A 27,308-nucleotide genomic window follows, 5' to 3' on the forward strand; every position below is an offset into this window, starting at 1 on the left:
TACAGGTAGTTTCACTGAAGAGGCTCAAAAGAAGGTGACTGAAACACTTGGCACTGTGGAAGTAGGAGATACAGAGAGGTACCTTACTTTCAAACTCGTGTCCTAAAAGAAAAAAAAGGATTGAGTGAGTGGAACACAAAGAAACCCCAAAGGTTACTTTAAAATAGATTAATTTACAGCTTATTTTTTGGCCTCTGTGTCCCAGATTGTCTTCCAGAACGTCTTCCTCCTTTGTTGGTGCGAAACTAGCAGAACTTATAGTGAAGTTGACGTCTATGCTGGAGACTGCAGAACTGAGACATTTTCAGAACAATATGTGAGTTTAGAGCCATTGGAGTCCTGCATTTAAAAGATGGTAAAATCAAACTTCTAGCTAGATTTTCACTAAACTCTTGTATTCATTCTTGCATAATAGGTTTGTAAGGGGCTGGTTCACACCCTATCACAGACAAAAGAGGATAATTAGCCCGCTTATCGCACAACAAATTACGACACAAGCAAAAATGTAAGTCTTTTATTTTGAATCCCTTACAAGTATTTTTAGGACCATTAACAGAGCCTGAATTCAAGATATCATTCTGTCAACAGTCCAGATTCAGGAGTAAGAAATATCTATGTTTTTTCTGCTCATCCAACAGGATTCTTGATGCTGTGGAGTGCAATGTGCAAGAGGTGAGGCAAGAGATGTGTTTACTGTATCCAGACTCTACAGTTCAGGAATGGATGGACCAACATGTCACCCCAGCAGTGGAGCCTCTGCAGAACCTACTGAGAGACATGGAGTCTGTTTTAAATGATATGGGACTTTGCACTTAAAATATATCTTAAAGTTGGTCAAATTTGGTCATAAAGTTGGTTCATGTGAATGAAACAAAAGAAAGTTGGTCAGGATGGAATGTGTGCTGCCAGATGAAAAACAGAAAGAAACAATTAACAAAACAAATAAATAAAAAAATAAAAAAACACACAAATGGATGCTTCTGAAACAAAGTGCAAAACAATCTTTTTTTTAATTTTAATTTATATAAATATAAAAAGTGTAAATGTAATGCCATCCCAGATGTGTATGACTTTCTTCTGCAGAACACAAAGATTTTTAGAAGAATATCTCAGCTCTGTAGATCCATACAATCAACGCAAGTAAATGGTGGCCAGAACTTAGAAGGTCCAGAAAGCGCATAAAGGCAGCATTAATGTAATCCATAAGACTTCTGTGCTTTAATCCATGTCTTCTGAAGCGATATGATAGATGTGGGTGAGAAACAGATCTATATACACTACCGGTCAAAAGTTTTGAAACACTCATTCTTTATTATATTTTATTATATAAGTCATCAAAACTATGGAATAACATAAATGGAACTATGGGAATTATGTTGTGACTAAACAAAATCCAAAATAAATCAAAACTGTGTTATATTTTAGCATCTTCAAAGTAGTCACCCTTTGCCTAGAATTTGCAGACATGTACTCTTGACATTTTCTCAACGAACTTCTTGAGGTATCACCCTGGGATGCTTTTTAAACAGTATTGAAGGAGTTCCCGTCTATGTTGGGCACTTATTGGCTACTTTTCTTTATTATTTGTTCCAAGTCATCAATTTCAAAAACATTTTTATTCAATTTTAGTTTTATAATGAAATAAATTAATATGGTGGCACAATTATATTTTTGTCTACAAAAATAACACTTGCTTAAACGTATGCTTAAATTTCAAACATTTAATCATACGCCTTCAGATCAAAAGGTTTTTAAGATCATGAGAAACATTTCAGTCAAGTGTTTCAAAACTTTTGACCGGTAGTGTATATATATATATTTTTTTTACTACAAATTTCCACTTTCATAATGCAGGGAGGGGAATTTATAGAAAAAAAGGACTTGAATATTGATCTGTTTCTCACCCACGCCTATCATATCACTTCAGAAGACAAGGATTAAACCCTTGGAGACTTGTGGATTACATTGCATTGTATGGACCAACAGAGCTGAGATATTCTAAAAATATTCGTTTGTGTTCAGCAAAAGACAAAGACATACACATCTGGGATTGTATGAGGCGTAAATGATGAGATGAACTATTCCTTTAACTTAACACAAAATTGTAATGTTGAGCTAATTTTACGTGTTCACTATATGAAATTAAAATGGTTATACTTCTGATACTGCTTGTTAATTATTTTTTATTTTTTTCTGAAATAAATACCTAAAATACATTTTGGACTCTTATTTTGTCGTATATGGATTATTTGACCGGGAAGTGATATGTTCAGTCTCACCCATAATATTTGTAGCTTACATGGGTCGCTTGAATAAACAAAACGGATCACTGTCGCGTTTTTGGGAATTATAAGATATGTCGCCTCTCGTGAGCGTTACTAACACATCGCAACGCTTTTGTCGTCGTTACCAGCGCGTTTAAACCCACCCCGTTGAGCGCGAGAGCGTCGTACAGAGCGCTAAATAAAGGAATTTAGTTGCTGATCAAGACGGAACTGACAGTTTGGGCTGCGAAAATATGGCAGAGTTGCACGTTGAGCTCAACGCTACTGGCATCATCGAGCAGAGCGAAAATCATTGTGAAATCAGAGGCTCCATGAATGTGAGACTGCCTTCGCCCACTCTGGTGATTCCTTCGCCCCGGAGTGGCTTGTCCAGTCCCGGGGTCTCCGGTTCAAGAGCAGTGATTGGGTTCCCAATGAAGAGCAACCCCAGTTCCCCATCGTCAGAAGCCTCAGAGAAGCCAGGATCTCGGTGGGTTCGGCTGAATGTTGGAGGAACCTACTTTGTCACAACGAAACAGACCCTGTGCAGGGACCCCAAGTCGTTTCTATCTCGATTATGTCAGGAAGATCCAGATCTGGATTCGGATAAGGTAAGGGCTCTATTTACCTTATTAATTTGAGCTTATTCTGTCTCTTTGTTATTTGTGCTGCTCCACACAAGTTAAACAGTCACCTGTCGTTTCTGATAGTTTTATCTTTATTCTGGCTTAAAAGAATAGTTCACCCAAAAATGAAAATTCTCTCATTATTTACTCATCCTCATGCCATCTCAGATGTGTATGACTTTCTTTCTTCTGCTGAACACAAATGAAGATTTTTAGAAGAATATCTCAGCTCTGTAGGTCCATATAATGCAAGTGAAAGGCAGCATAAACGTCATTCATAAGACTCCAGTGGTTTAATCTAACCAGTGGTATGGCCCATCCATAGCACTGAAGCAATCCAATCTGTTTTGGTTGAGAACAAACCAAAATGTAACTCCCTTTTCTCTATAAATCTTGACACCAGCAGTCTCCTTGATGATCATGATTTCTAGCTCGATTACATTTCCTAGCGCCATCTAGCGCTCTGCATATGCGTCAAGCACTAGGAAGTGTAATCAAGCTTTAAATCACGATAGTGCCTAGAAGCTGCAATGGCAAGGTGCACTGTGAAAAAAATTGTAGTATTTTGGTCTGTTCTCACCTAAGATCAATTGGATTGCTTCAGAAGACATGGATTGAATCACTAGAGTGGTATGGATTCCTTTAATGCTGCCTTTATGTGCATTTTGAAGCTTTAAAGATTTGGTCACAATTTACTTACATTGTATGGACCTACAGAGCTGTGATATTCTCCTAAAAATCTTCATTGGTGTTTTGCAGATGAAAGAAAGTCATACAAATCTGGGATGGCATGAGAGTGTGGAAATGATGAGAGAATTTTCATTTAAATATTTGGTTGAACTATTCCTTTTTTGATGACAAATTTACAGTTAACCCTCTTAATTTTAAAAATGTATTTGCATATGTAGAAATTAGCACTAACCTATTTTAATAAATGCTGTTCATTGTTAGTTAAACTTAACATTAGAAAATTGGCAAATTAGGTTTATGTGTATCATTTCCATTGCACCCACCAATGCATGCTCGCAGATCTGCAAAATCTATCACTGTTATTCACAGTTTAGTTAAGGATTTCCTCTCTAACTCTAAGGTCTAAATCCCTCTAGATATAGCAACCCCAGTTTTCAGTTTAAAACCATTGAGCACATGGTAAACTGTTAAAATATAAGTTAAAATCAAGCCACATCTCTTTTGAAAAAGCTGTAGTGTCTGCTTTAGTTTATACCCAGAATTTCTGAAACATTCTGCATGTAGTTCTGGACAATGGATGAGCTTGCACACTGGGTTCTAGAAATTTTAACTCGCTTTGTATTTAGTTGCTGCCTTGCCTGGTGCTTTGTCAAATGGAGACTGATTTACATAAATCTAAATTAACAGCATACCATGTGCTTAGTTAAGACAGTGATGGTAAATAATAATAAGAAAACTATTAATTGAAAACAAGGAACAAGAAGCTCTGTTTACACTGTCAGTGTAAAACATATGTCTTTTCTCTCAGGATGAGACAGGAGCATATTTGATTGACAGGGATCCCACATATTTCGGACCAATCTTGAACTACTTGAGGCATGGGAAATTGATCATCAACAAGAACCTTGCTGAGGAGGGTGAGATGAACTGGGCATTCTTCCCTTGAAAATGTCATAATAGAACAGTAACGACCTAGTTTCATTTAGAAACATAATTTTTGCGGAAAGGGACCACAGTATACTCATCTAAAAGTTAATTTTCTGCAGGACTGGTGGGGTATTGAAAGGCTTTCAGTCGGTGTCCAAAGAACTGTCACTTTCTCTCAAAGATCTGGTGACTGCAGTCACAATCATTGATCAAAATTGTGTGACAATGACAATTAAATGTCTGCATCATTATGTTATTTTGTACCCGTTTTGTCTTATGGCTGTGTTATTTCGAACCATATCCTTTTATTTTGCCGTGGATGTAGCATTATGGCTTGAGGCTATGTATATTTCTGTTTACAAAGCAGTATGAACACTACATGATAGATTGTCACTGATTCTCTGGCCACTGCAGGTGTTCTGGAGGAAGCCGAGTTTTACAACATTGCATCACTTGTGAGGCTGGTGAAGGAGAGAATACGAGACAATGAGAACAGAACGTCTCAGGTATGTTGGAAGATAACAACAGATTGAGCAAGACACTTCATGGGCTTGTTTTTTGGGAATCGAATAATTCTAGTATTACTTGACGTACAAGAAGGAACTATTTTGTTTTTTAACTTCAAGCAGTCTGTGCCCAAAGGGAAGGGTTCTGTTCATCGGAATAAGAAAGGCCTCATTCTAAGCCCTTCTGGGACAGAAGTAAACCAAATTTGAATCAAGGTTCAAGTGCGCAGCTACTTGAAGCTCAACCTCATAAAACAGATTAAAGTAATTGAGGTGAAGATATTAACGAGTACAGACTTATAGACATGGTTGGAGAATTTGCTTAAAGGAATATTACATTCCAAAATGAAAATTCTGTCATCATTTACTACCCACACTCAAGTTGTTCCAAACCCTTCTTTCTTAAAAACACAAAAGGAGATGTTTAGAAAAATGCAGAATTCGCTGATTGGTTGCTCTTTTCCATACAACATAGTGAATAAATACCATATATTTTCCTCATATGGAAAATAGTAGTATGATGATTCTGTTTGATCTCATTTGGTTTTATGAAAAAACTAATTCATATGGGTCTGGAGCAACATGAGGGTGAGTAAATGATGATGATTTTGTGAACTATACTTTGGATGTTCCAACACCTGTGCAGCTTCATACAATCACTTATAATTGTTCTGTTTTTGCACTTAATGCATTTTGTTCATAATTCATGTACAGTATTTTTTGTTTTCAAGAGTGGTATTGTTTTTACAGGGCCCTGTGAAGCATGTGTACCGTGTATTACAATGTCAGGAGGAGGAACTTACTCAGATGGTGTCCACCATGTCAGACGGATGGAAGTTTGAACAGGTAGGTTTTGGCTTCTCTCCCATCCCTCATTGTCTGGTGCTATCCACCAATATTGGCACATCTTATGTCTATAAATACAGTCTTTAATTATAGCACAATACTGTACACTTACAGTATACTTTTGTAGGAAAGTGCATGGAAACGGTTTGTAATATTTGGAGAACCACAAGGGTTCACAAACAGTTATTCGGCTATTTATCAGGAGTGGGGACTCAGGAATAAAGAAAGTTTATTGCAGTTGATATGTGTCAAACACTTCTCAAAATAGAAGGGAATAATTTGCAAAGTGAGCCATAAGCCTGAATAGCACAATACATAGGTTTTCAGATAATAAAATCAATCACATCAAAGTCAAACAGTAACTGTCGCTACCTGTAACATAGTATTCTTAACCAATGGAAAATACGTAATTTAAGTGCCAATCCTGAAATGTGCTCTGCCAAGTTCACATTTCCATGCTGCAGCAAACTCTAGTGTTGTTATATGTGTGGAGAGTTACACTGCTGTGGTTTATTAGCCTTAAATGGTTTAGCATTGAACTTGTTGTATTGTTGTATGTAAATATGCACACCAGAGCAAAAGGGAAAAAAACATTGTCTTACCCTGTATCAAGTGCTGAAACTTTGCTGGGTGAAAAACAATCTGGAATCATGTGTAACAGTCACATGAAGTCCCCTTTGCAACCTTAACTTATTCAGAATGTTAATTCTTTGTGACACCTGTGCTAAAAATAGCTAGAAGCAATGCAACGAGTAAAACAAAACACAGATGTCTTGAGACACATTTAAAAAATGTTGTAATTCTTTATAACTTGACGCTGTGTATAAACAATGTGCCGGTCCTGTGTGAGACGCTAAAAAACAAAGAGATGTGGTGCAATGGTCAAAGACTTCTGTCTAGCATGTTTACCTAGAAAAACAATTTAAAAAAAACAGCGCAGACACATGCAAAAACACATGTGAACTGCCCCCCTAACTCACACTTTACTTGAAAAACTGACCCGGCGATGTGTTAGGTCCCGTCCGGCTCAGGTTGGGTTGCAGGGTGCAAAAATGCAGTTTGGAAAATCAAATCAAATCAAATCACTTTATTGTCACAGCCATATACACAAGTGCAATGGTGTGTGAAATTCTTGGGTGCAGTTCCAATCAACATAGCGGTCGTGACAGTGATGAGACATATACCAATTTACAATAACATCAAATGAACACAGCACAATTTGAACATCTGATATACACATAATTACACTCAACAATATACAAATAATAACATACACTGTACAGTATACAATACACACTATATAGATACACATTATTCAGTAAAAATAAAAATATATAAAAAAGTATATATAGTAGTAAATATAGAATGTACAGTATTGTACTGTATTGACATTCAGGCTGCCGGTTGATAGTCAGTTGTTAAGAGAGAACATAATATAATAATAATAATATAATTTATGACAGTCCAGTGTGAGATATAAGAGTAAGAGTAATAAAGTGCAGTGCTGATGTATTTTGATTGTGGGAGATCAAGAGTTCAAAAGTCTGATTGCTTGGGGGAAGAAGCTGTCATGAAGTCGGCTGGTGCGGGTCCTGATGCTGCGATACCGCCTACCTGATGGTAGCAGTGAGAACAGCCCATGGCTCGGGTGGCTGGAGTCTCTGATGATCCTCCAAGCTTTTTTCACACACCGCCTTGTATATATTTCCTGGAGGGAGGGAAGCTCACCTCCGATGATGTGTCTGGCAGTTCGCACCAACCTTTGCAGTGAAAACGCCCTATATAAATGGAGACATACAGAAGATCTCTGGATAGTCTCGCTATGTCTTAATTTTTTATTTTTATTTTTTTTTAAGTCAAACCTTCAAATGGCCCTCATTTTTTAAACCAAAGAAAACAACATATTGAAGATGCATGCATGTGATGTTCTTGAGTAACAGAATACAGTATGTCTACAGCTGTGTTTGAGACTTACGTAAGCAAATATTTTTGCCCTGTTTACTATGCTATGAACTTGATTTGACTTGTCTCTCTCCAGCTCATAAGTATCGGCTCCTCCTATAACTATGGCAACGAGGACCAGGCAGAATTCCTGTGTGTTGTTTCCCGGGAGCTCAACAACTCTACTAACGGAATTGTTATTGAACCCACTGAGAAGGCAAAGGTAATGTGAACTTGACAGAAGTTGAAATTGATAACTGTTGGGTTTATCAATGCCACCAAGACAAAACATTTTTTTTTTTTTTTTTACAAGTTGCCTGAAGATTTTATTAAAAAGTAAATATTTGTATTAATGTTCCTCAAAGGTGATGTGTGTAATTTTTTCTTTGATAAAATGCTTTCTCCTATCCCAGCTTAATGTACAAGTATTCAAACCCCGAAAAGTGTAACACAATGCCTCTGTGGCACTATCAAAACATCGCTCTGTTTGTTTGAGCTTTCCAACCACAGCATCACAGCAACAATGGCGCAACCAATGGCGTGACTTTGGGATATTTACATTTATGCATTTGGCAGACGCTTTTATCCAAAGCGACTTACAGTGCACTATTACAGGGACAATCCCCCTGGAGCAACCTGGAGTTAAGTGTCTTGCTCAAGGACACAATGGTGGTGGCTGTGGGGATCGAACCATCAACCTTCTGATTACCAGTCATGTGCTTTAGCCCACTATGCCACCATCACTCAGGACAGAACAGTCTGACCAGTGGCACACAGGGGGAGTGTTTTGGAAACCTGTTTTAAAACATTCATCATTTTTGCTATTCTGTTTGGTCATGCTAGTGGAATAGAAATTACACACTTTACATTTAACTTCAATAAATAATTGAGCAAAAGATAATCTTTTGTATGCCTCATCGTGGTGCTTATATTTCCCCTGCAGATCCTTCAGGAGAGAGGGTCCAGGATGTGAGGAGCCTGGTGCCTGAGCCCACACAGATCTCCCAACTATCACCTCCTTTCTCCAGATCCTCCTCCACCACACAGCTGACTCCAAGTTCATCAGCCCACCACCCCTCACCTCACCCTCCCCTCCTCCCTTGTGCCTTTCCACTGTGGGGGTCTCAGTCCCCCTCCTCCCTGCAGTGCTGCAACATTAACCAATCAGCACCATCACTAACTATCAATGCTATTATCGACTAATCAAAAGTGTGTGTGAGGTTAAACCTCAGACCACCATCCCTGATGCAAGACTGCTCAGAGAGGATTACAGGGAAGGATTTATCATTCTTCATCATGCTTATTTTTGCAGCCTTCATTATCATCATCATCCTATCCAAGTCATTTTTTCATCATTTTTACAGCTGCTGGCTTTAAAGTTTAATAGGGTTCAATTGCCCCGGTTAGCTTGGCTGTGTCCATATGACCATAATCTCCTCAGGACTTCCAAAGGCGTGCAAGATAGACAAAGCAGAACTCGCTTCCCCTGACCTTCATTACAGCTTCTCTTAACAAGCACATTAACTTACACTGTAATATTAGCAGTCACATTCACTCTCTGACTGATCGTCATCATTTCAGTATTTATTTCCCATTGCCTGGTGAGACCGAGAGCACAGCAGATGGTGCAATGGAGAAAACGAAAACAGCGGCTTTTAAACATGCAGTATTTTGTCTTCAGAGTGGCATGTTCCTTTTGTTTATTCTACTCATTTACACGTCTGGAGAGGAGAAGGGAGAACTCATACTGCCAATTGTCCGGTCAGATGCCCCACATGTATGTCCATTGCAGTGAATCACAAGATGCCTTGCATTTCTGATTCGCTCGTGTTGATTTCGGTCATTCTGGAAATGATTTTTTATTTTTATTTTTTTTTGCCTTGTGGCTACAGATATTTCAATGCGTCTAAACAGGAAATACAAAACAGAAGAAATATGTGGTTTTAGGGCATAAGGATTACGTATATTAAAAACGTATGTATTATGAGGAGGCTCAATGCAGTTCATGTAATTGTTGATATCTGTTTCATAGTGGTTGATTCTTGTGTTTATCAAAATACGTTTCTCTATCTGAAAGGGGGTGGTTCTGAATCAACCTTTAATGTACTTTTTTTAATACCTGGTCACCGAGATGTACATTTTGTTTGTTGTGTTTTCCTTCAAACTCTGTCGATGACTGGAAAAAAACAAAACAAAAAAACAGGAGACTTCTGTAGAGGTATCAAGCCTACATAGTACAGGTAGTTCAGGAGACTGTTGTTGGCAAAATGTCCACAAGTTTTGAGTCAGGGCAAAACTGCTTTAGTGGCTGTTTGTTAGTTAAAGCTATCCATATTTGACACTTTTCTGACATTTTAAATTATGACCTAGTCCTTCCTGTAATACCATAACATTTTGGCTATTTAACTGTTTAACTCATCCTTTAAAATAAGTCTTATCTCTACAATGGAATGTTGTTGAACGTAAAGGGCTCCATTTATTGTGGACATCAAAAAAAAATATTATGTAACGTATCACTTCAGGTAAATCATTTTATGTTTGCTTCATTTTGACATCGATGCTGGCATTTTGTCCTCTTCACTGGTTGCCCTCAATGTTTTACGCAATTCTTCTCTCCAGTAGCAGATAAATGTTTATATATACTTTCTAATTCAACTGTGTCTACAGAAGCGATCCATCACAAATGGACAATATTTGGAAATATGTCTCATTAAATAGTATCGTCCAGGCTGTATAACGCATGCCTGAATTTATAATTTTTTTGGTTGTTCATATCTATTGATAAACTGTCGATTGATCTAGGGGTTAGTCTCATGTACAGAAAGCATCATGTACATTGGCACTGATGTTTTTAGGGTCTGCAGTGTTAAAGTGTTGTCTCTTTAATTGTGTTGGGGATTTTTGCCTCCTTATCACATCAAACTCATGTCTTTTTGTTTATCATATCAAGAAGACAATGTACTTGAGTTTGCGAGCTATGGTATGCTTGGTTTGCTCGTTTTTTGTATGTGATGGCTGGCCTTCCCTTTCTTTGGTTGTGCTGATGTTTTCCCTCTACTAGAGAGAGTTTATTTGTTCAGCCCCAATTGTTAGTTATTGAGGCTCCTATAACAGGACCTCCCCTCTGTCACAGGATCTTCTTGTACATTCCTATTGTTCACAGTGACCGATAGATTTCAGATCTGGTTTCAAATCAGAATCCTGGATTCAAAGGTGGCACTGTTAGTCTCTCTCCTTCCCTGTTGTTTGTCTAGTGTCGTGCCTTTGACCTGTCGTTCCCTACTTCTGTTCACTCTTAAATTACTCTTACAGATGGTTGAGAAGCAGACTAATAGAACACAAAGGTCCGTTTGTTTTTCATTTGTTCTCACTCTTAACAATCAGTTCTGTTCCTTGATTTGGATACTGAATGTACTGTTGAGCCCTTTTTTCCCAGTTTGTTACTGTTCTTGTTCCTGTAATTTATGTTATGTGCCTACCTATCTGTATTTGGCTTTTTGACTCCTGCCCAAATGCACTTTTTTTTTTATTTGGGCCCTTTATTTTGCACCTACTTGCATATTTGCTGTAAATCCTAGATTTTTTTTTTATGTTCTCATTATATGGATTTGTTTTTAGGTTTTGTTTTATTTTAAAAGTTGAACCCTGATACATGGCATAAGAAAATGCCATTTGCAGTCTCAAGTTTTATCTTCGCCAGTTCGGGAAACTGATATGGTTGTCACGCTGACTGCTACTTCTTTCCCGAAAATGTACAGCACTTGAGACTGTGAGACTTTGTGTCGCTTTGTATCTTCCCTATAGAAATCTGCCATTGTCCTTTACATCTTGTGTCCCATCTGAATTGTTTAGGATCAAACAAAAAGACATATATAGATTAAAAATATATTTTCTTTGTGGGGGAAAAAAATTGTGAAAAGATATGTGCTATTCTAAATATCCAAGGGGTTAAGGGATACATGTTGTGAAACACCAACTTGGAAGCATGCAATGTGTTGAGTATATACAGTAATGTCATATGCTGGGATTTTGTCATATTGTAAAGGTAAATTGGTGCATGGACAGTTGACAGATGGTATTAATAACATTTGAGAAGTGGCGCTTAAAAACTGCTGGTCTGCTGCTCTCGACAGAAAATCCTGGCCCTAAAATGTTTATTTTTGTTTCTGTTTTATAGAAATCAATTTAATCACACACACTACTATGGAATAAACTTGCTTGCTAAGGCTAAATATGCTTATACAACACTCTTTGTATTTGGTATAAAGTATATAGCCTTCAACTGATGTTTTGGAAGTAGGCCAGAAGTGCAGTCCTCTGTCAAAGTCTTTTATAAAAGTGTTAAAAAAAAAAAAAAAACACACCTGCATGCTTTTTTATACAGTACACACACATTTTAATGTGCTGAAAACCTGCTCTTACATCAGATGTTTTGGGTGTATTTCATTGTCAACAGTATTGATGTAAAGTGTCAAATATGTCACTAGACTTTGGAGATTGTGGAGCTAAGTGTTCTGGAAATGAATAGTTTTGATCAGACGGTCCCTAATTTTTTTTTCTTTTTCATTTTTGAAGTTTGTCTTCTGATGCAGTTTCTTGCAATGTACAGATTGCAAAGATATAATGTATGATTTTTATCATAAAATGTGTTTGTGTTTCAAAGTTGTGTGGTGCTCATTCTTTTCAGTTGTGTATATTAGAACAAAATATTAAATATAGGGTTCCCTCACCTTTTGAGCAATGAATTTCCATGACTTTTACAGTCATGATTACTGAATAATGTTTTTTTTTTTTTTATTATTATTCCTGTCTTAGAGATTGCACTCAAGAGTCATTTCAAGCTGACAAAATATGTCGGAGCTGAGCATAACTAGAAAAATGTACATGTTCCCTATTTAAATTTCCATCACTTTTCCATGCCTCGAAATCACAATTTTAAAAATCCCTTATTTCTATGTCACATTTCTATGTGTTTTAACCTAAAAGCTGCTTAAAATTAGTCTGAATTGACATTAAAGATGACAGTAAATGGTATGTTTCCAAGTGTGTTTTTCATTTATGCATTTGGCAGATGCTTTTATCCAAAGTGACTAACAGTGCCCTTATTACAGGAGTTAAGTGCTTTGCTCAAGGACACAATGGTGGTGGTTGTGGGGATTGAACCAACAACCTTTTGCTTACCAGTTCAGTGCTTTAGTCCACTACGCCACCACCAGTGTAGTAGTATCAACTCAGTTCTAATCTGTTGTTGGGTTTAACTCAGTTTTAACAATCATAAAACTCTGTATGAATGGCTTTAAAGGAATAGTTCACCCAAAAATAAAAATTATCTCATTTACTCATGCTCATGCCATCCCAGTTGTGTATGATTTTCTTTCTTCTGCTGAACAAATTAAGATTTTTAGAAGAATATGTCAGCTCTGTTTGTCAGACTGGTCTGTTGGTGACCAGAATTTTAAAGCTTCGAAAAGCACATAAATGCAGCATAATAATAAGCCATAAGACTCCAGCTGTTAAATCCATGTCTTCAGAAGTGATGTGATAAGTGTGGGTGAGAAGCAGATCACTATTTAAGTCCTTTTTTTACTATCAATCTCCACTTTAATGTTCACAGTCTTCATGCATATCGCCACTTATTGGGCAAGGAGGAGAATTTATTGGGGGAAAAAATTACTTGAATATTGATCTGTTTCTCACCCACACCTATCATATCACTTCTGAAGACATGGATTTAACCACTGGAGTCGTATGGATTACTTCTATGCTGCATTTATGTGATTTTTGGACCTTCAAAGTTCTCGTCACCATTCGCTGGCATTGAATGGACCAACAGAGCTGAGAAATTCTTCTAAAAATCTTCCTTTGTGTTCAGCAGAAGAAAGAAAGTCATACATATCTGGTATAGCATGAAGGTGAGTAAATGATGAGAACATTTTCTTTTTGGGTGAAATATTCCTTTAAGAAACTAGCGTTTGAATAAAGTCTGTGGGCTGTATTTACTTAACTACGCTACCATACCGAAACCCGCCCTTCAGAGCTGCACAAAGCGGATGAGAGAGAGACGCTCTGGGGGAAAGGTGAGAGGAAATGCCATGCCATCGCCCCGGTGCTCAAATTTCTCTACGTATAGACTGCAGTTAAAGGAGCCGTTACCACTTCCATTTAGCCCTCCTGTTAGTGGTTCAAGATGTGAGAGTACATGCTGTTACATTCGTCAGCTTTTGCTCACTCGGTTAGAGCTGGAAGCCGCTTCCACTCGGAGTGTCTCCTTTATGGAGGTGGAATTGTTTCATATTAACATACAAATGGAAAGAGATTTATTGAAACAAATCTAGTGCCAATATATGTATGTGCTTAATTCCATGCACATCTGAGAGCTCTGTGACACTGGTCTCGCCCTGATAGTAAAACGAAGCGTGATTGGATGAAGATAGAATGTGCTATGATTGGTCCGAGTAATGTGGCCGTTATCTGATTGGCTTGAGTAGAAGATGGGTGGAGTCCACCTATTTGTAGATTTGTGTGCACATCTTGGGCTAGATTTGTTTCAAAATCAACAAATGCGTGTAGCGACCTGCAAATGTCCAGGAAGCGATCCACAAATAAATGCGCGCAATTCACAAATGAATGCTGGACAGTGTTGTGGTTGTGAGTTAAAAATATATATTTTTAAATAAAAAAAATTTATTTAAAAATCTCATTTTATTTATTTGTGCATTCACTTGTTAAACGTAATTCACGTGCAATTACATATATTTGTAAATCTCATTCTTTTCATTTGTGAATTCATTTAATTTTTTTGTGAAACTCCTTACATTTATTTGTGGCTCTCATTCAATTTATTTGTGAACCAAGTTTCTATTTGTGAATCTCTTTCGATTTGTATGTTAACATGAAACAGTTCCATCTCCATACTGCTACCGCTGTTATGACAGTGTCCGCTGCCTCAGCATAGACGTGGATAGCTGAAAACGCGCTTAAAAGGTGAGTTTGTTATTTCTTTGAATTGGCTGTTCAAGTGGCATGTTTACAGTGGTTGAGCATAGCAATACGTCTTTTTCGATTCTAATTGGGCTGACAGCTGGATGAAATATTGACATTTGGCTCACGAGAGAGACAAGAGACCCCGATGATTCGGATAAATGCAGGTACTTTTAACATAGGCTAGTCTATTAAAATAAGCTTAAGATGTTTTTCAAATGTTCCTGTATCTGTGGTCAGTGAGCGGTCAAACACGTCTTAATTTTTTGTTTTGTTTTTAAAGTGTGTTTTCGCTGTTCTTAAAAAAAAAAGAAAGAAAGAAAGAAAGAACGAAAGAAAATCATACCTACGTCCAAGCTTGCTCTTTATTTTCTTTGTCGCTCACTTAGAAAGTCGCTTCTTCCGGAACAACATACACGACATTTGAATAGTAAACAACATAATGTTCAGTTCACCTCAGTTGGAGAATAGCTGAACAAAGAAACACTCCCACTAACGCCACGAGAAGAAAGTAGACATGATTTTGACAGCTCCACTCTTAGGGTAATCTAGTGCACACCTGTGTGTACGCACACAATACATAAACGTGTGTGTACATAGGTACTGATAGTGTGTATCGACTTTTAGACATACACTATATTGCCAAAAGTATTCGCTCACCCATCCAAATAATTGAATTCAGGTGTTCCAATCACTTCCATGGCCACAGGTGTATAAAATGAAGCACCTAGGCATGCAGACTGCTTCTACAAACATTTGTGAAAGAATGGGCCGCTCTCAGGAGCTCAGTGAATTCCAGAATGGTACTGTGATAGGATGCCACCTGTGCAACAAGTCCAGTCGTGAAATTTCCTCGCTACTAAATATTCCACAGTCAACTGTCAGTGGTATTATAACAAAGTGGAAGCGACTGGGAATGACAGCAACTCAGCCACGAAGTGGTAGGCCAAGTAAAATGACAGAGCAGGGTCAGCGGATGCTGAGGCGCATAGTGCACAGAGGTCGCCAACTTTCTGCAGAGTCAATCGCTACAGACCTCCAAAGTTCATGTGGCTTTCAGATTAGCTCAAGAACAGTGCGTAGAGAGCTTCATGGAATGGGTTTCCATGGCCGAGCAGCTGCATCCAAGCCATACATCACCAAGTGCAATGCAAAGCATCGGATGCAGTGGTGTAAAGCGCGCCGCCACTGGACTCTAGAGCAGTGGAGACGCGTTCTCTGGAGTGACGAATCACGCTTCTCCATCTGGCAATCTGATGGACGAGTCTGGGTTTGGCGGTTGCCAGGAGAACAGTACTTGTCTGACTGCATTGTGCCAACTGTGAAGTTTGGTGGAGGGGGGATTATGGTGTGGGGTTGTTTTTCAGGAGCTGGACTTGGCCCCTTAGTTCCAGTGAAAGGAACTCTGAATGCTTCAGCATACCAAGAGATTTTGGACAATTCCATGCTCCCAACTTTGTGGGAACAGTTTGGGGATGGCCCCTTCCTGTTCCAACATGACTGCGCACCAGTGCACAAAGCAAGGTCCATAAAGACATGGATGAGCGAGTTTGGTGTGGAAGAACTTGACTGGCCTGCACAGAGTCCTGACCTCAACCCGATAGAGCACCTTTGGGATGAATTAGAGCGAAGACTGCGAGCCAGGCCTTCTCGTCCAACATCAGTGTCTGACCTCACAAATGCGCTTCTGGAAGAATGGTCAAAAATTCCCATAAACACACTCCTAAACCTTGTGGAAAGCCTTCCCAGAAGAGTTGAAGCTGTTATAGCTGCAAAGGGTGGGCCGACGTCATATTAAACCCTATGGATTAAGAATGGGATGTCACTTAAGTTCATATGCGTCTAAAGGCAGATGAGTGAATACTTTTGGCAATATAGTGTATATTGTATCTCAGCAGCTGTTTTCATGAAGCTGTAATGGTTTCTATGGTGGATTTTGCCACATGCACACTTCCCCCTCCTCTGGTCTATCTGAACATGGAAAGTAAACAAAGAGGAGTTTGACAAAGTCATGCTAGTACTAACTTTCTCCAGTTTTGTAGCTCTACACAATGTTTTGCATTGTAGGGTACACCAGGTCTAAACACCCTGCTGGGGTAAAAGGCACATTTGATTTTATTTTCTCCCAAAAACACTAAATAGCAACACAAACTGCTACAGCACTTTCTTAAACACCTGTATGTCTCAATGCACTGCAACATTTTCCTGATCCATGAGATCATAGCATGTAATGTGTAAATGTGGTTGATTTAATATTTTTTTAATGTTGCAAATTTATGTAGCTAATGAAAATCTCTGAAATTACCACATTGAGACAAAATACTTGTTTGTCATTTTCAGTTTTGTTCAAGGTGATTAAATAAAAAAATATTTAAAATCTGTCCAGTAAGTGAAAGGATAGTATTTGTGATAAAAAGCCCCCCTGCAAGGGGCTAAAGGTCCCCATAAAACACCTTGTGGTATGAATAGATTTATTATGAATAATGTTCAAATTGGGCTCACACTGACTCATCCAATCACAACAGAGATTAATTTGTTTGTAGAATACTTACTTGAGATGTTATGAAATGCCAAATTTGATTGAAATTTACAGAAAATCACAATATTTTCTGAAGTGGTTATTTTGAATAAACGTTATCTTAATTTGTTACTCAAAAAAAGCTTCTTGCTGTCTTAAAATCATTTGCATGAGTTAACAAATTTTGCACTGTAATTTCCCCGTATAGCTACACAATATCACTATAAATACCCTGGGGGCCTTTTACCCAAATGCCACCTTTTTTTTTCTTTAATTAATTTTTTTTAAAAACAACCTTCTGTTATTATTTCTTTTCACACAAATTATGTTGCTCCATCAATATTCAATACAATTATAATTATAATTTTTTTCAATCTTGATACACATTATGACAAAAAAAAAAAATCTAATTGTCCTTAAGGTGTGTCTTTAGCCCTGTTGTAACCTATTTACTATGTTATTACTGCTGTTTTAACCTTGCACGGTCAGTCCTAAAAAAAAAAAGTCCTTTTTTAAGTGATTATTTGTTTATTATGGTTCTTGTTTCATTGTATAGGGGGGTTACGAGCACATTTGATTTAAATGACATGGGATATGCAAGAATGTGTTGCCCTACCCTCCTGGCACAGGTGGAAAAACCCAGACAGCAATGACTTTGTTACCTGCAGATAGGGACAAAATGGCACCTCAGCAACCTTCCAGCATGGAGAAACAGACTGGAGAACCATGTGAGCATGAATCTGAGGAGGAAGAGAAGGAAGGACCAGGACCACCTTTAGATGAAGTTGAAAAGGCCACCACTGATGCTCCGGATGGAGGCTGGGGCTGGGTGGTCCTGCTTGCTACCATCCTTGTCTTAGCATTGACACTGGCCTTTCCCTCCTGCATTGGCATCTTCTATGTAGATCTTCAGAAAGAATTTGAAGCCAGCAACAGTGAGACATCTTGGGTGCCATCAATAATGACAGCAGTTCTACATGCTGGAGGTAAGGATGTAGAAGAGTCATTTGGTGTTTAGAAGATTTTTAGCATGCACTATTCTAAAGAACAGCCCTCCTGAAACAACCTCAATTTATGTGCACATAAAGAGTAGATTGAGGATTGTCGTATTACACTGTAAAACATGGTAACATGCAATTGTTTCCTTAAGGATCTATTTCTATTTGATACTTAAAGATTACTTTTATTAGTGAAACCTAATCTTGTCAGGTTGATTCAGTCAAATTAATTAATATTTCTGATTAAATGAATGAATTAACCCATTTAATTTAGATCTTACCACACAAAATAAATAAAGAAATAAATTTAAAATAAACATTTGTTAACAAAACTTTTTGTACAGTGTGACAAGTCTTCAGTTTTCTATAAAGTATGTCTTTTCTAATTGTTGCTTTTGTAGCTGTTATACGTAAATTATATCATTATATCATTATATCATTGCATACAAATATTCAGGCAAAGCACCTCTTTGTACATTTAAACTTGTGTTTAATCTGATTTTATCCTCTTAATTAGGAGCAGAGAGCAGGTAATTTGGTTCTGAATGCATCATCAATCTGTTCACCGAAAAAAGTTGTAAACTTTTATTTATTTTTATTTTTTTCAAAATTAACTGGCTTGCTTCAAATTCAAAATAAATATTATTTGATATTATATAAAATATTATTTGATATTAATATTATTATTTATTCTAAATGAACTTGAATACATTATGTTACAGAAATTGTAAGGGTTAGATCAAGTAGAAATAGATCCTTAAGGTAACAGTTTTATGTTACCACTTTTTACAGCGATAGCTTTGAGGAATCTTTTGTGATATTAAGAAGGCTTTTGGAGTAAAGAAAAACTAACATCAGAACTTGTTTTTTTCACTTCTCCATTGTGAGAAGGAAGGTGTGGTCATTACTTGATATCTTCTCTGTGCTCTGTTAATTTAGAGTGGTATTGCATACATCAGTTTAGCCTGTAAGAACATGGTTTACAGACAGAGACAGTAATTAAAAATCAGGGTTCTATTTGCAGTATCACAGTGATATTGGCATATAATGGTGAGAGAAAGGTTGTGAACCCTCTATAATTTTCTGTAGGCATGCATGCCTGTGAGATGATCTTTCTCGAAGTCGTAGTAATAACTAAAAAGGAACAGACTGATCCAGCACATTTCAGTGTTCCTCTTGTGCTGCCAAATGTGGATTACCTGGAATAGTTGTGTGTTGACATTTGCTTAGCATATTTTGAACAAGGCAAGTCATTATTCAAATGTTGTGTTCAGAGTGGGATTATGCTGGAGCCATGGAGTAAGCCACCATAAATTCAAGCTTTTTTATTTTATTTATTTTTTACCTTAAGCATTGTTCTTCCAGGTCCTCTTTGTAGTGTGCTGGTGGAACATTTCGGTTGCCGGGCGACAGTGATGTTTGGGGGAGTGCTGAGTGGTGTGGGGATGGCCGTCAGCTCTTTTACACGTTCTATACTCGAGTTATACATCACTGCGGGGGTCATAACAGGTTTGTATGGTTGATCTGTAGTTAAAAGAGCAGCAAAAATGGTGACATAAAGAGATGAGATTATATAAAATATCAGCCCTCTTGGAATGTCACAAAGCTCTACACTCTGCAGGCTGACATGAATAAGAATATGATTTCAAATATGATGCAGTTATGACTTAAGCAGTATGAGACTAAGATTGTGCCTAACATCTTCTTTTGTGTTTCGAACAACATCAGGAGGAGTATTATTCATTTATTTTTTGCTCTGCCAACAAAATTCTTTTGAAAGTAATAAAAGCGGAACAAGCATTGGAATTATATGAAACAAACGTAGGCCACATTCACACTAAAATGTTTTTCGTAAAAAAAAATTGTTTTAATGAATTTTTATGTTAACACCTCCCATCCACACCAGGACTGCATTTTCCTTTGAAAATGCTCCCAGTAACCGTATACTTAGGAAAATGATGACCATAGGCAGGATTGGGAGGGTTACTTTTGAAATGTATTCCACTACAGATTACAGAATACATGCTGTAAAATGTAATTTGTAACGTATTCTGTTAGATTACTCAAGGTCAGTAACATATTCTAAATACTTTTGATTATTTCTTCAGCACTGGTAGATTTTTTCACTTGTTTTGACTATAAAAACTCTGCCAGTACAGTAAGACAAAATACACATGTTAAAAATACATTCTCAGAAAAACCTAAATATCTTATGCAGTGTTGTTTCTAAAACATGATCAATCAAATTTATCTTGTTTTAAGGATTTTTAGATATTTTTACAGGAAAACAATTCAAAAATTATTATCAAGAATATGATTTTTGCCCTAAGATCAAAGGTCTTACTAGAAAAAAAGGAATTATGATCCAACGTGAATGTTGTTGATAAAAAAATATGATCGTGCCTGGTAATGTGCATGTAAAATGGCTAGAAATAGCATTTTAGCTTAGCATAAAGCTGACAATTTACACAAGGTTTATTTCTATTTCTTCTGCTCCATACTTACTTCAAACTTACTTCTCTGTCTGCTCGTATGAATGTAACACATCATAAGAAAGTGTTTCACCGCTGTTCAAATGCACTTTGGATCGCATCATTTATATGTATAAATATTTTCCATCTGAAAGGACTAAATATTAAATGAAACAAATGACAATAAAATGCAAAGTAATCTCTTCAGTAATCAAAATACTTTTTGAATGTAACTGTATTCTAATTACCAATGATTTAAATTGTAACTGTAGTGGAATACAGTTACTTATATTTTGTATTTTAAATACGTAATCCCATTACATGTAATGTACTCCCCAACCCTGACCATAGGTAACTGGAAATGGAGTTTTCAAATAAAAACAGATTTGTGTGGTTGTGGCCACAGACAAAAAGAGTGATGCAAACAGTGACATTTCCAGTTCTGTTATAAAAACTATCAGTACTTTTGGAACTTTTGTTCTGTTGTATACTGCAGTTATAATCATTTTATTGTTATTAAAACATTGAACATCATCAGTGTATGGTAACTCTTAAAATTAATGGTAAATGCAGACTCTTTCAACTTATGTAGATAGTTTGCAATTTAGTTAGCACATTAGTATCCTTTATATAACATGCAGTATAATAGGTAATAATAATTTATGACACTGTGTTTGCTTCACAGGTCTGGGTTTCTGTTTGAGTTTTCAGCCTGCTGTTACCATCCTCGGTTATTACTTTGTGCGCCGTCGTCCTTTTGCCAATGCAATGTCCTCCACCGGCACTGCTCTGGGCCTGTCTACGTTGCCATTTTTAGGTGACTACCTTCACAGTGAGCTGGGCTGGAGAGGGAGCTTTCTGGTTCTTGGTGCTGTGCTACTTAATTGCTGTGTTTGTGGGGCTGTTATGAGACCACTGAAACCTCGCAAACCCAGAAGCTCCAAGGCAACGAGGAACAGCCCAAGATCCCCAGACAAAAAAGGACTGAAAGAGAGCATACAGAGAATGTTTCAGAGTTTAGTATCCTTCCTCAGATGCCACATGGCCTTTGACCTGTTCGGTAGTAACCTGCGATTTCGGGTCTTCTCCTTGGGCATCACCTGGATGATGCTGGGGTTCGTGGTGCCGCTTATCTACCTGGTTCCCTATGCTACTGCCCATGGCATGGATCAGAGCCAAGCCGCCCTGCTGCTCTCCATCCTGGGCTTTGTCAACATCTTTGTGCGGCCTCCCATCGGAGTGCTCTTCAGCCTGCCCTGGTTCAAAGGCCGACACATCTACGTGTTCTCAGTAGCACTGTTCATAAATGGACTCAGTAACAGTATTTGCTGCATTGCTGCCAGTTTCCCGGTGCTCTTAATATATGTGCTGACTTACGGGCTGTCTATGAGCGTGATTGGCTCGCTGATGTTCACCGTACTAATGGACACGGTTGAGATGAGTCGATTCCCATCTGCTCTCGGCCTGCTGTCTATCATGGAAAGCGTCACACTGCTGATTGGGCCTCCTCTTGCAGGTAACATGAAAATCCTGTAGCTGCAGAACTTCAAAGGTTAGGTGTAATGTAGATGGACAGTGCCATGTCACTGCCTTTATATGTATAGATCAACCCAAACATGATCTATATGCTTCTAAACTCCAGATGCCTTGCTTTAAACAAAGACAATTTTAAATGCGGTCATGCTGGTCTTTCAGCATCTGTTCCTGCCATAGACTTAAGACACCAAAAGATTTTAAACATGCAATGGACAACTTTTTGTAACACAAACAGGATAGTTGACATGTAATACTGCCCTGCGGTGTGTTTTAAACAGTATTTTACTAATTATTTTCTAATTAGAATTTATTCAGCTTTTATTACCTCATATTAATTTTGAGACCATACCCTGTTAAAAGTGGTAACCTACAATTGTTACCTTAAAGAGCTATTTTTACTTGATCTAACTCTTAAAATCAGTTTTGTTGGAGTAACCGAATTAGTTCAAGTTGATTCAGTGAGGTTAAATAATAATTTTGACTTGAATAAAACCAGTTAAGTTAGATTTTATCACATGAAGTAAAACATTTTTAGGTTACCCACCAAACATTTTTAAAGTACATGGGATATTTGTACATAAAAAATTATTTTTCACCCCGTCTGACCATTTAAAATGAATTGGTGAAGGACATTTTAAAGAAAAATCACAGAAAAAAGGTGATTAAAGGAATAGTTCACCAAAAAAATTTAAATTCTCTCATCATTTACTCACCCTCAGGCCATCCCAGATGTGTATGACTTTCTTTCTTCTGCTGAACACAAATTAAGATTTTTAGAAGAATATCTCAGCTCTGTTGGTCCATATAATGCAAATGAATGGTGACCAGAACTTTGAAGTTCCAAAAAGCACATAAAGGCAGCATAAAAGTGATCCATATGACTCCAGTGGTTAAATCCATGTCTTCTGAAGCAATATGATAGGTGTGGGTGAGAAACAGATCAATATTTAAGTCGTTTTTTTTACTATAAATCTCCACTTTCAGTTCCACATTCTTTTTTTTTCTTCATGCATATTGTAATCTAAAGAATGTGGTAACCTCTAAATTAAGAGACCACATTATGTTTTTACTTATTTGAAAAATGTGATTTAATCTTCTATTGCAAAAGCACTAATCTGGATGTGTGTGGGTTTTTGTAGGAGGGGAGGCTGTGTTCTGAGGCTGGTCAGATTGACCGTGATGTTTTCTCACTTTTGTTCTCTTACACAGTAATTTCATTAGTTGGGCTAAGCACAACCTAGGAGCTTTGAGTGTTACTGACTGAGTACACACATTTTTGGCCTAATGTTCGCCACTGAACTACAGCCACTCTATACAGCCATGCATGACTCATGTTTTGGTGGTTTACTCCAGAATCATGGTGACATAGCACTTTTGTTACTTGTGGATCAGGAGGACTTTTAAATTGAATGTACAGTACTGTGAAAAAGTCTTAGGCACATTAGATGTTTCACAAAAACATTTGTCTTTAGATGGTTATTTTATATCAATATAAATTTTAGATGTCCAAACATTCCTTTTGCAAATAGAATAGAAGTAGAACGAGGAGTCCTCCAACAGATGGTATGACCCCCACAGAGACGGGATCACAACATCATAGAGTCAGAAGCAATTGAGACTAAATACATAGAACTGTGGCAAGTTCTCCAAGATGCTTGGAACAACCTATCTGTCAGCAACATTGAAAACTGAGCAAGTGTACCTATAAGAATTGGGCTGTTTTAAAGACATAGGGTGGTGGTCACACACACAAAATATTGATTGATTTGAATATTGTTTTTGATGTTTACTTCAATTTGTATGAAGTTAATTGGTCTATTCATGACATTATTTTTTAAACTCAAGGAACAGATTAAAAGAATAAAAATAAAGGTGTCATGACAGTACTAAACATTTTTCACAACTGCCTAAAACTTTTGCGCAGTATTGTACCATTATAAAGATTTTAAAGTTAAAGGAACAGTCGTACGTCCCCATTAAAAAAATTCTGTCATCATGTACTCACCCTCAAGTTGTTCAAACCCCATATGACTTCTGTCTTCTGTGGAACACAAAGGAAGATGTTTGACAGAATGACAGCCTTCATTTTCATTGAATGGAGAAAGATGCAGTGAAAGTGAATGGTGACTGGCACATTGCCTAAAACTGCCTCGTCTCATGAAATTTAGTTGAACATTGCAACGTTTTTGCAAAACTGAAATTACGTGGATTCATTACATGTTTGGCTGCAAGTGAAATGTCCAGCGGTGGGTGTCAAAACCAAGCGAAATGAGGTTGTAATGAGACATGGTTTTTAAGGTGAATTTTAGATGGAGGTTTTAATAAGTAAAACATACCAATAGTGTTTTAAAATGCAAATTCGAAAAAAAAAGAAAAGAAAAAAGAAAACACATTAAATGAAGCAACCAAGTCATTTTGTGTCGCTTCTTTGCTATATTCACTTGTCTGTGGCTGGACTCGAACCGTGGCCATTGAGGTTAAAGTTTAACACTTTTCCAGGTGAGCTACCAAGCAAGCTAATGATATAGGAATAAGTGTGTATATGTAGGTGGGTCTGTAATATGTGTTAAAATGTTTCTTTTTTCAAATCATGCATTAAAGCAAAATGTTATGATATCATAATATAGTGCGGGTGAGTAATAGAATAAAAAAAAATTTATATATAAAATCAGAATTAGCAATTGTACTCATGATTTGTGTGACAATGATTAAACCACACAGTTGTTGTAGCACCTCTAGTGTTCATTTAACCAGGAAACTGCAGCGAAACGTAGAAAGCAGCACGTACAAGTCAGTTTGCAAAAATATATATAGAGAAACGTTCATTCGATGAGACCAGGTTGGCCTAAAATCTCAGTCAAACAGGTTTAGAACAGCATGATGGTGCATAAATTGAGACAGAATTTTCATTTTTGTGGTGAACTATGCAAGGCTCAAAACACTGTAAACAAGGACCTCATAAGACTGTTAAATGTAACCATATTTCTATACATGTGTTACAGGAAGCCTCGTGGACAGAACTGGCTTGTACACATATGTGTTTCTGGCTTGCAGTATCTCAGTGGCATTATCAGCTCTGTTCCTAATGGTTTCCTTTTACTGGTTGGACTGTCACGGTGAATCCCAGAAGGACAATTCAATAGCTTCTGGGTCTCCAGCTAAGCCTGCAGTTACTCTGCCCACAGTACAGTACAGCAGTGTGCCTACAGATGGGGACAAGACGAATGACCCGTCTTCAGAGACAGAAAATGTCACTGATATATGACCTGCATCAGAATCAGACTGGGTTTATTCATGTTTAAATTGTTACCTATATCAGGTGTGTTACAGCTCATGAAAATGTATTGTATGTATACATTGAAAAGAATAGTTTACTCCGTTTCTTAGTAACACAAAATGGGTTGTTTTTAAATATATCATTTCAGTGAGTGTCAAACTCAAGATGTTTTGTATCTTGGTATACTGTATGACACTGTAATGCTTTTCTAAACGTTCCGGTCTAGTGAGTTAAACTCACATAAACTCATGATGTCATGTCACTGGTATGCCTTGTGCTATCTAAATGCCATAGTACTATAATGCCATCTTTTTGGTTTACTGTAAATTAAAGGCACTGTAAGTGACTTTTTAATACCATGTCATTACTAACTGACAGATATGACTGAAATAGGTGTCCTGAGAAATCTCACCTGTCTCTGTGACAGCCCTAGACTCTGCAAACAGCAAAAAAAAAAAAAAAAAAAAAAAAAGAGTCAGGTGAGTGCTTTCTCAGCCAATCAGAAAATGCTATCTGCCTTTTATGTGTTTGTGTTTGCTTACGTGTCTTTGGAGTGCAGAGTTTTGGATAGAGAACTGGTGGTTTACAGGTTCATCCAATTCAGTTACCTAGTCGTCATGGTAAATCACTTATAGTAGCTTTAAATATTATAAAATGAACCTTCATACCTGAGAAACTTGAAGCTATTAAAAGTCAGGAATCCATCATAGCTGATTTGTTTCATGCCATGCCCACAAAATCTACACTCAACATCTCAATATCTACATAACTACATTTCAAGTTTTTAGCAGACTCAATATCTTTTTGTTTATTCTTTCTCAGTTTTATCACAATACAATATATTATGCATTGTGATTGTATCATAAGCTCCGTACACTGAAAGACATGCATTCACTGTCTAAAAAAAGATTGTTCACTTTATGTTTTACCTTTACACATTCTATTGCCAAAGTGTAAGAAAAGAGATTGTTTGATGAATTAGGAGAAAATCTAATTATGTTTATGTTTTAGTAAAGTTGTTAATAGCCTACTACACATGAGCATTAAATGGCTAAAGGTACAGGACTGTGCAAAAAATATTGATATTTATTTAAAATAAACATTTAAAGACAAATTTTTGTGAAACATCTACTGTGCCTAAGGCTTTTGCACAGTAATGTTAACCCAAACACATATACAATGAAACTTGCAAATGCAGAGCAATCACATATCAAATACAGACTTTCTTTTCCAGTTTTCAATGGGTACTTGAATATGATTTGCCCTTAATACTTACAGGAATTATGTGCTCTTGTGGGGTTGTTGGGTTCATGGATTAGTACTGCGAGTGCTTGAACAGCGAGTGTTCAAAGGGCCCCTTTTTATTCAATACAGAATAAGACATTTCACTGTACACCGATTTATATGCAAGCTAGCTGTTACCTTTTCTCATGTAAGCTGTTTTGGTCTTGTCAAAGTTGTGCTGTTGTTTTGTCATGTATATCAAAATGTATATTACAGTGTATTTACTACAATAATAAAGTTTATTTATGTTTTAAAGGCAAAGATATTTGAAATGTTAGTAAAGATTTCGCTCTGCTGTCTAATTGCACTCAATTAACCAGCAGCATTATTTTACTTATTTTTATTTACCTAAATAAACATCCCAAACCAAACAGGTTTTCCAAAAACTCCCCCATATTCCATTGTTCAGGCAAACAGGTTTTCCCATACCAAACTCTGTCTGT

At 37.1% G+C, this 27,308-nt stretch overlaps 3 protein-coding genes across 10 annotated transcripts in view; all 3 read left to right on the plus strand.

Moving 5' to 3' along the window:
* LOC127427041 (hexosaminidase D-like) overlaps positions 1 to 1,001 on the plus strand; it is a 29,260-nt gene extending 28,259 nt beyond the window's left edge. For all 4 annotated transcript variants that reach the window (XM_051674357.1, XM_051674359.1, XM_051674358.1 and 1 more), the window contains 4 exons: positions 6 to 78; positions 206 to 316; positions 416 to 505; positions 639 to 1,001. In XM_051674357.1, coding sequence (XP_051530317.1) covers positions 6 to 78; positions 206 to 316; positions 416 to 505; positions 639 to 816 — 452 coding nt within the window. In that variant the 3' untranslated portion in view covers positions 817 to 1,001. The remainder of the gene's footprint in view (positions 1 to 5; positions 79 to 205; positions 317 to 415; positions 506 to 638) is intronic.
* A 1,268-nt stretch (positions 1,002 to 2,269) lies between these two features.
* Positions 2,270 to 12,832, plus strand: LOC127427048 (BTB/POZ domain-containing protein KCTD2-like). Its single transcript, XM_051674373.1, has 6 exons — positions 2,270 to 2,875; positions 4,389 to 4,497; positions 4,922 to 5,013; positions 5,764 to 5,859; positions 7,898 to 8,023; positions 8,744 to 12,832. The coding sequence occupies exons 1-6, from the start codon at positions 2,519 to 2,521 to the stop codon at positions 8,771 to 8,773; spliced, it is 810 nt and encodes a 269-aa protein (XP_051530333.1). The 5' UTR covers positions 2,270 to 2,518; the 3' UTR covers positions 8,774 to 12,832.
* A 1,183-nt stretch (positions 12,833 to 14,015) lies between these two features.
* On the plus strand, positions 14,016 to 27,119 carry LOC127427047 (monocarboxylate transporter 6-like). 5 transcript variants are annotated; one of them, XM_051674369.1, is made up of 6 exons: positions 14,016 to 14,448; positions 14,702 to 14,784; positions 17,856 to 18,285; positions 19,663 to 19,806; positions 21,454 to 22,284; positions 25,307 to 27,119. In XM_051674369.1, the coding sequence occupies exons 3-6, from the start codon at positions 17,949 to 17,951 to the stop codon at positions 25,567 to 25,569; spliced, it is 1,575 nt and encodes a 524-aa protein (XP_051530329.1). In that variant the 5' UTR covers positions 14,016 to 14,448; positions 14,702 to 14,784; positions 17,856 to 17,948; the 3' UTR covers positions 25,570 to 27,119. The 5 variants fall into 5 exon arrangements, with proteins under 5 accessions (XP_051530329.1, XP_051530331.1, XP_051530332.1 ...); XM_051674371.1 differs by having other exon boundaries at positions 17,929 to 18,285; XM_051674372.1 differs by having other exon boundaries at positions 17,968 to 18,285.
* Positions 27,120 to 27,308: the final 189 nt, after the last annotated feature.

This window comes from Myxocyprinus asiaticus, chromosome 36, assembly GCF_019703515.2.
Source record: "Myxocyprinus asiaticus isolate MX2 ecotype Aquarium Trade chromosome 36, UBuf_Myxa_2, whole genome shotgun sequence".
NCBI classification, from domain to species: Eukaryota; Metazoa; Chordata; class Actinopteri; order Cypriniformes; family Catostomidae; genus Myxocyprinus; species Myxocyprinus asiaticus.